Raw genomic sequence first — 9,786 nt, 5'->3', positions numbered from 1 at the left:
AAAGGCGATATAATTTTATTAGCATTGAATAAAAAAAACAAAAGTTAACTGTAAATCTATAAAAAAAGCTACTTACAAATAAAATTTTATCAAAAACTTCTGTTCCCAATGCACCTCAAAATAATAAAAGAATCATTCATTTCATTTCATTTCAATAAATACCTGTAAGTAACAACTTACCTTTTGTGGGAACGCATGATGGTGAAAATTCACAAAACACGAAGATTGCATATTTTGATATTTTTGGTTTTATGGCATTCAATTGCTTTATAAATATCACTACATAGTATAAAAAAGTCGCTTTCTGTGTCCCTATGTCCCTATGTCCCTTTGTATGCTTAAATCTTTAAAACTTCGCAACAGATTTTGATGCGGTTTTTTTAATAGATAGACTGATTCAAGAGGAAGGTTTTAGTACATAATTTATTAGGTTTTAGACAAAGCGGACGAAGCCGCGGGTGGTAAGCTAGTAAATTTATAAAACACGAAGATTTTAAAAATTGTAACTAATGAACACAACAATATATTATTATACTCTTTGGAACACAATCATTAGATTAACTGTAGATAATGGTGTCTATTTTTACTTAAAATAATAAACATCTAAGTAGGTACCCTCACTTTAAAAAAAATGTAGTTTATTATTTACACGAAATATATCTTATAGGGAACGGAAGATATGGGTTAAAGAGTTAAATAAATAAATAACATAATTATATTTAAATTATTAATTTTTAACATTGTGTTCAGTAGTGTTAACATGTAAATTGATTTGATTTTTACGAAATCTCATAGATGGCGCTGTTACAAAATTAACATTATACAACTTACATTCTTTAAGCTATGTTTCTCTTCCCAAGTTACTTAAATGGCATAATTTTTATAGTGTCAATCTAGATATTGTCAAACAACATTTATATATGCGTCATTTGATTATTAATTTCCAATAGTTAACGTGTAAATTGATTTGATTTTTATAACATTTAATAGATGGCGCTGTTTCTAATTTGTCTTTATACTACTAAATTCATTAAACTGTTTCTCTGCCCAAATTACGTAAATGACATAGTTTTTATTTTGTAAAGCTAGATAATAGCATGGCTTACTCGAAACCAACATTTAAACATGAGTCTTTAGATTGTACGCTGTCGTAATACACGGAATACGTAAGAAAAATAAAGGTTCACAGCTCCTCCCCCGTAGGTGATAGCTTGATAATATGTAGCCTATAGCCTCACCCGACCTGTTAGTAATATTCATGCAAAATTTGAAGTCAATCTATGCAGTACTTTTCGAGATTAGCTCGGACAAACATACAGACAAACAGACAAACAGACAAACAGACAAACAGACAAACAGACAAAAATTCTAAAAACTATGTTTTTGGCTTCTATATCGATTATAGATCACGGCCCAGGTATTCTTTTAAAAAAATATTCAATGTACAGTTTTGACTTTCCTACGATTTTATTATATGTATAGATTTGACATTAATCTTAACTATACCAAATTAACCAAGCCGAATTAAACAGGGTGTAATCGTTAAGTGTGCACAGGCGATTGTTTCGTAAATAGGAGTGTTCAATGTTACATTTCTGGATATTTCTCGTTTTATTTTTAACAAATTATTATTGCCATCTTACTCATTAAGTTAAGTACATACTTTCGATATCAATTAAGTTTTTTGATATCTGCATTAGTTACGGATTACAGAATAATCGCCTGTGCACACAACGAATACACTCAGTATATTCATAAATAAATCGATCGAAGTATTTCCACTGAGAAAGTCGTTTGTGTTAGAGATTGAGTCAGGGAATGGATAGGGATAAATAAAAAGCAGTTTACAATTAAAGAATGTATTTATTTTGTATCAGATTTTTACAGAAATATCAATACAAATAATCTTAAGTGCCAGTAATTCCAGTCAAATTTTGCTTTTTACATACACTTTATAGTCAATCAGAAATCAGAATACACAATAATATATTAAAGATACTAACTCAAACAATGATTGTGTGTCAATTATCTTGATATTTGCGTAATTTTACGGTCAGTTTATTCGTCATTATAAGGAACTGGGGTTTGTAAAAACAAAAGCTTTGTCATGACAATTTTTACGTTTTTAATTTTAGACAAAAAAGGCATGCTTATATTAATTATTTTGGTCAGTTTTATATTGTAGCCTGTAGGAACCAGCCCAAAGAAACACTCATAATGCAGTCCTTGGAAATATTAAAATATTATTTATTTCGCTCTTCCCCTTCCTCGACCGCCGCCAGTTTTTGCTTTTTTGTTTGCGTTCTTTTTGTCTTCTTCTGCTTTACGTTTTGGATTCGGTGTTGTTGATAATACCTGTAAAAATTTTCAATTCATACAATAATTTATACACAAATAGTATCGGTTTGTTTTAGTTTTGGTTTTTATTTCGGTACATGTATATTTTCGTGTCTGAAGACGATAAATTAAGTGTTTTTTTATAAGGACCTAAATACATATAGAACATCCTACAGCCTTAAGTCATTTTATTAAAATTAATCAATAAGTTCATAACACAATGGTTTCCTATCTACAGTAAAAAATGCAACCAGCACTTCGTTTCGTATTTTTATAAATTAAATTAGCAATAGGGTGTTTTGAATATTTTGTTTTTTCATTAAGAGTTTTTGTAGCTTAAATAAAAAAAAATATATATATATATAATAAAATTGAAACAAATTTATATTCCACATAAACAAATATTACCTTAAAGAACCCATCAAGTCTTCCCTGTGTAGTACCAGAGCGAGCTTTCAGTAGTTTTTTAGCGCCATTCCTCACTCTGTCTTCATTGAACTGTTTGTCTCCACACAGGAACTTTACTAAACCATCTTCATCTGGGTCTGTCCATTTTAACTGAAATGTTAAATTAGTTTAATCTATACTAATATTATAAAGCTAAAGAATTTGTTTGTTTGAACGCGCTAATTACTGGTCAGTTTTGAAAAATTCTTTCGATGTCGATAGCCCATTCATCGAGGAAGGCTATAGGCTATATCATCAGCCTAAGACAAACAGGAGCGGAGCAATGCGGGTGAAACCGCAAGGCACAGCTAGTTTAATATAATGCCTATATTGGACTTAGAGATAGTGATATTTCACCATTTACTAGCAACCCAGTTACGGTTTCTTTTGTGCGAGTATTATGAGCAAGACTATTTTTCCTTTTTTGTGCGCGTTAATTTTTTTTCTGCTTATAACCCTAGTATATTTGTTAATAATTAGATTAAATTATGTGGAGAATAGAATTTTGATATTGCAATAAAGTCTACGGCCTATCGCAGACACCAGTCCTCTCCATTTAAGTTTAATTGTCATTGTTTATGTTGTAATAACTTTACGGTAACTGAAGTTGTAAGTTTTGAGGAAATAAAATGAAATGATTTAAATGATAAATGCGTGAAACAATTATAGTACTCAATTTTTTTTAGTTAACAAGGTAAATTACTATAAAAGCTTTTCAAACTACTTACTTCAATCTCTGCAGCATCCTTAACCTCCGGTTCCAGAAACAGTCTCCTCGCGTTACTAAAGTCCCAATCTTCAGGTGGCACATATTTCTTAGTGTCTATGTTACGGAGCACTTCTTCCAAACTACGGTGTTGTCGTATTAGTTCTATGGCTCGTTTGGGGCCGATGCCGCGGATCGAACCGCAGTAGTCACAGCCGAGGAGAATGCAGAGGTCTATGAACTGAGAATTAAGTACTTTTAGCTATAAGTAATCACTACATATAAAACAAAGTCGCTTTCTCTGTCCCTATGTCCCTTTGTAGGCTTAAATCTTTAAAACTACGCAACGGGTTTCGATGCGGTTTTTTTAACCCTTAGCTGGTATCGGGGGTCAAAAATCACCCCAGTGCAACGAAATTTTGGTCATAACTCTTTAGTGTTATAACTTATACTCTTGTTCATCTAGCTAATCTCATAACATCTCGGGCGTGAGATGGACGACATACAAGTGTTACTTTTCTGTTACAAGGAGCCGAGGTACGTACACTGCTGGGGTCAAAAATCACCCCCGATACCATTTGTGTAAGTTTGTCTGAATTTATTCTAAAATTATTTTCTTTATTTTTTGAGTTATAAACGATCATTATGGAGAGTTTTTTGACTGACGATCAAATAGCTGAATTATTAGATGACGAAATAGAAGAAAATGAACCGGAAACCTTCAACAGACCAGCTGCTTCTGTAAGTGATGATGAACAAATAAGTGATTGTTAGGAAGAAGAGTATGTTAGAAGCTGACTCCTCAACTTCAAGTTCTGATAGTAGCAGCGAAGGAGATGATGATGAAGAAGAAGCAGCTAGTCATACCTCTGGCGAACAGCGATCATATGTTCTAAATGTTAGAAATTTTACTAAGAATTTTGTTACTGGTTCATATAAGTTGTCATTTTTTTGTTTAGACTGTATAAGAAAACTAAAGTTAGAATATTTTTATGTTAATTTTTAGTTTTTGTAGAATTTATGGATCTCAAAGTGAACATCACTAAAATTAAACCAAAAATAAGATATAATTTGATTTGAAAAATTAGTATGGTTCATTACTTTATAGAGCACTATATTGTCGTTAAATGCTTACTTTAAGAGTTACTTTATTAATAAAAGAGGATTAAAAAGTAAAAAAACCTGTTTTTATAACAATTATTTTTAATTTTCTCGTGGGGTCTTTTTTTACCCCCGATACCAGTTATGTTGGCCAAGTTTAGCGATACCAGCTAAGGGTTAAATAGATAGAGTTATTCAAGAGGAAGGTTTTAGTATATAATTTATTTGGATTTAGACAAAGCGGGCGAAGCCGCGGGCGAAGCCGCGGGCGGTAAGCTAGTAATATTATAAAACTGGAGTTTTTTTGAAGGGATATTAGAGAGGAAATAATCTTAGAAACTTTGTTACCAATGTGCAAAATTGTTTCAAAATTAAGACCATTTAGTGAGGAAGGCTATATTATATCATTAAGCTAAGACAAATAAGAGCAGAAATGTCGCCTTAGTTTACAGCACTCTTTGATCTTATATCTTAAATTTCAATCTTCATTGATTTATATCCTTAATGTATTGTTACATTAATCTTAAATGTATATATTAATATATAATTTGTAGTTGTATAAAAATAATTTCAAATTTCAATATATTAACCAACCTTTTACATTTTAATGTTATATTGGAAAAAATAATAAGACTGATGGAAACAATTAATTTATTTTTAATCTGCTAGGATGTCTATCTGTTTATTCTAAAGAATTTACTTGATAAATAATACTGCATAGTATTTTTTTTTAACGCTGGGAAATGCATTTACGCACCCCCCTCTGCAGTTTTCCTGTGTCCCCTCACGCAGGAAAACTGCAGAGGGGGATGTATGTGGGACTCACGAAAGGCCATACCCACTAAAACCCAACGGTGGCCACCGATCACCTTCGCCGGCAGGGGTTAATACTGCATAGTATACCTCATTATGATTCAACTCCAGGCCACTCAACACTTGATCAAGGTGGAACTCCTGGACTGGCATTTTACGGGCTTCAGAAAACGTCAGGTGTCGCAATAATACATTGGAACCAAAGGTCAATGCGTCCATATCCTCTGTCGCTACGGCATATACTTTGCCAGCTTTTACCTTAAAAAAAAAAATTTAAATTCTCTATTTTCTTTTATGATGGTATTTGAAGTTCTGTAGGTAGCAAATATAAATCCATATTACTAAAAAATAATATAAAAATTTGAAGCAGAACAAAAGATTCATAATTTTTTCATAAATAAGTTTGATAAAATCACTCTGTATTACTTTTCATTTTATACTATTTTTTTTTTATTAAATTAAGTTTGTGTTGTTTATTGTTTTGAAATAAATATTTGCCTAAATGAACTTCTAAATAAAAATAAACAAACCATCGCAGCGCACTGGGCTTCAGCCTCACAAGGTGCCTCCACAACAGGCACTCCCATGAGCTTCAATAGTTCCCGAGCCTCCTCTCCATGCTGCTTTGTCACTTTCACTAGCCGACGGTTGAATTTCTCCATGGATGCTTGGTCACCTGCGAGGATATTTTGAATACAGGTTGATTTAAAAATGTTAATAGTGAAAAATTGGACAACCAACATAATATACAAACAATTTAAGGAGTTACGACAACTCCTCACATCTGCAATGTTGAGTGTGATCATTTTATATTTTTTATTTTATTCTTTTCTATTCAAATTAAGAATTTAAGAATCTAATACCTATTCTGTGCTGAATGAAATAATTTCAAAATATCTCTAGTTTCTATACAAAACACTGACCAGCTTCAGTAGCCTTTTGCAGTTCCTTCTCCGCTTCCTCCCGTCTCTCAGCTCGTTTGTTCAACTGATGTGACTTCATTTCTGGTGGCTTGCCATCAAATACATACACAGGTTTGATGCCATTCTCTACCAGCCTGATGGTTCTGTAGAAGGTCCCCATGAGATGTGACGTTGTCTCACCATCAACTGATGTTAGTTGAGCTCCTGTAAAATCATAATGTCTTTAATAATTTATGAGAGGTTTTCGCTAATTTTCTTACTTACTTCCATTATTTTTGGTGACAAAATACAAATACATTTACATACACAAGAATTGTAGGTAAGATATCCTTCTTATTGTAATTCCAAAACAGCAATAAGAATGATATACAACAACATGTGAAAGACAAAAAAATATGTTGAACTAGAACAACAAAATTTACACACTCACCTTCACTTCTTACTGCTATTAAAAACTGATATAAACTCATAGATGCATCAATAGCCACTTTACGACCTGAAATATTTCAATTTGAATTAAATTTCACGTACCTATTTATAAACACAAACGTTTACATGGGGTGTCCCCAATCTTGTACATACCAAAGTAATTTTTAATTTCCATTTCTTTAACAGCTTGAGGTGCGATATCCGCAATTAATTTAGATAAACCTATAATACCCATCTTGATTCCGAATAATATTAGCACTATATCATAAATTCAAAACAATTTCTTTTTGAAAACAGAAAAATACGGGTTCCCATGCCTTTGTTGAATTGACGTTGTAAATTGTGGCGGGAGAATTGAGAGGTGACAAATTTTGACATAGCATATTATTTTGTCAGATTTGTCGTATTGGAGGCAAGGGTTTTGGTCACAGTCTTTTAAAAGTTTTTTTTTTATTAAAATATATATTTTAAGATTTTATATCTTCTATAAAGTTGTTATAAATGTACTTTTGTTACTTGTTAGAGGAAGCGCGCACGAGCAACTTTGTCTCCGCAACTATATTTTTGTCTCTCCCACCCATGGGCTAGTATGAAAGTGCGCGCAAGTAGCGACGCAACTCCCCATACAAATTATTGATGGAAGAGACAAAATAGTTGCGGAGACAAAGTTGCTCGTGCGCGCTGGGTCTAAGTGTTTATGTATAATTTTACCATTTCAGAATGCAGCGTGAAAATTCAAAATGTTGTTTAACTTAATTAATATGGCATTTTATTTACATTGTATTGCAATAATGTTCTAGAATGAGAACATTAAACTTGGAAATTCAAATGTTTTATTAAGTTAAAATGAAAAAAAAACAGTCAGGAAAAAAACCCAGCAAATCTCTGTGATAGAAATGCGATTTTTAATTTGTAAGCTTTATTGAATAATTAAATTTTTATTGCATAAAGATTAAGCAGAAATAGTGTATAACCATAAGTAAATTTTTCTGTATCTCCATGAGATCTCTATTCACATTTTAAATACAAATCGAAATAAAACAAGTGCTGTTATTCATTCTCCTTTAATATCATCGATTACAACAGACTATACAACAGTTATATATTACAAAGGACGGCAAAATACATTTATAACATGAACTAAAATAAACAATTTGTCACCAATTACCTACAAAATATAAAAATAAGTTTTTTATTTGGTTACAATTTGGCAGCTAAGTTCTAAAGCACTACTCCTTAAAAAAATACAATCAACAATTGTATTTTACAAGACAATAGTGCTTTAGAGGTCAAAATTTGTACAATTTACCACTAACATTGAAGCATATATTTGTCATTATACTAAATAGGCTTACCTAGTAAAACTACATTTAGAAAATAGGAATAATAGATGAAGAAAAATAGTATTAGAATTCATATATAACTCGTGCCAATAATGAAATATTTATACATGAAAGTCGCTATAGCGCGAGCGAGATAGCATATATCCATCGCCAATGTATGAATGAGAGACACTTATGGTTAAAATTTACACTTTCATAGGCACGGGTTATATAAAAAATCAGTTTATTATGTCAATGAAAATAATTTCAAAGAACGGCATTTACTTTATGCACTAGTAGAAATAGAGTAAGAAAAATAGAGTAAGCCAGTTTAATAACTACATACTTATAACTGATCTATCACATTAAATTACAAACACTTTGAGCAGAATATAAAACATCTAAATATGTAAGTACTGTAAGTTATTTGTTATTTCAGACATTTCTTTGGAAAATAGTAATTCTCAACAAAAGTGGTTGAGTAAAAGTTTATTGTCTCTTTCTTTCCAAATGAATTCACGTAAGAAAAAAAGAGACAAAAATACAATGTTTAGTTCGTTATAATGTTCATTAGTTACATAAATATTACAAATTAATAATTGTATTCGATTCGATTTTAAATCGTGAATAATACTAACAGTTGAAAATTATTGAGCAGTATTGTAAATTGACTTATTTCAAGTAAACAGCTATCTCAAATTTCGACTTGAATTCAATGTACCTATAGAAAAGTTTATCAATCTTTAATAAATTACAAAAACTTCATAATTCGAATAATACTTTGGTATTGAATAGTTTATACAATATTATTCAGATAATTATTATTCAAGCATAAAAAAATATTAACAAGGAACTAATATGCAATTTATTTTAAATTCATGTCTACATTTCTAAATAAAAAATAATTATAAAACTGTAACGGCTAAAATCTATAATTTCACTGTTTTTCCTAATATATACAAAAACAAGACCAGCCCGTAAACACAAAATATTAAATATTACATAAACACAAAATTCTACTTATAACGAAACAGTATTTATCACCTTATCTATAAGTAATTTTGTTTGGCATCGCTACATAATACAAAACATACTCTTCCATTTTTCTTACGTTCTAATAATATACACCCTGCTCTATAATCGAGTCCATCCGAAATGTAACATAAACAATAAAATATTATCTTACTTTACAAATTACATATTATAACACTGAATACATTTATACAACATTACGATCAAATTATATTTTCTTATAGCTAAATTTTTATTTGTCAAATTACACATAGCCTTTTATATTTGGCACATATTCGTCGAAATTACTTTTTAATCTATAAAATTCTAACCAATTTTTTTTATTCGTCTATCGTCAAGAACCGTTGCCTAGCAACAGTGTAGTTTATCAAAAAGTCCCTATAGGTATATATATTTTTTCAAATGACAACATTTATCACCATAGAGACCATAGACCATTAGTAAAGAAAATTTAAAAATAGAAAACGGACATGTAATAGCAATAATAAAGAAAATAAAATAACACTGTTAACTGCATTGAGATAATATTAATATGGAGACGATACCGCCTACATCACTTATGTTCCACTCAACATACGTCATGTGGCGTAACTGCACTCAGTCGCTTGCTCGCTCATTGGCGCGAACGTCACGCTCATTTTTTATTTGTTTTAAAGTGAAACGCATCAAATATGCC

The 9,786-nt window shown here is 30.9% G+C and overlaps 1 protein-coding gene across 1 annotated transcript; it reads right to left on the bottom strand.

Annotated features, from left to right (window-relative positions):
- Positions 1-1,843: 1,843 nt before the first annotated feature.
- LOC123701659 (flap endonuclease 1) lies at positions 1,844-7,104 on the bottom strand. The gene is made up of 8 exons (XM_045649145.1): positions 6,910-7,104; positions 6,758-6,823; positions 6,328-6,531; positions 5,935-6,080; positions 5,495-5,662; positions 3,513-3,731; positions 2,746-2,895; positions 1,844-2,355 (listed from the first exon to the last, which is right to left on the bottom strand). Exons 1-8 carry the CDS (start codon positions 6,989-6,991, stop codon positions 2,248-2,250), a joined length of 1,143 nt encoding a protein of 380 aa, XP_045505101.1. The 5' UTR covers positions 6,992-7,104; the 3' UTR covers positions 1,844-2,247.
- Between the last annotated feature and the right edge of the window lie 2,682 nt (positions 7,105-9,786).

The sequence above is a fragment of the Colias croceus genome, chromosome 22 (assembly GCF_905220415.1).
Source record: "Colias croceus chromosome 22, ilColCroc2.1".
NCBI lineage: Eukaryota > Metazoa > Arthropoda > Insecta > Lepidoptera > Pieridae > Colias > Colias croceus.
This window is presented reverse-complemented; position numbering and strand designations above follow the sequence as displayed.

Bases quoted from the DNA above. Each gene is read 5' to 3' on its own strand.
- LOC123701659 (XM_045649145.1), bottom strand. From the start codon at position 6,991: ATGGGTATTATAGGTTTATCTAAATTAATTGCGGATATCGCACCTCAA. The intron at 6,532-6,757 runs GTGAGTGTGTAA...ATGATTTTACAG, and splicing joins AATAGCAGTAAGAAGTGAAG to GAGCTCAACTAACATCAGTT. The intron at 3,732-5,494 runs GTATACTATGCA...CTTAATTCTCAG, and splicing joins TGGAGTTGAATCATAATGAG to TTCATAGACCTCTGCATTCT.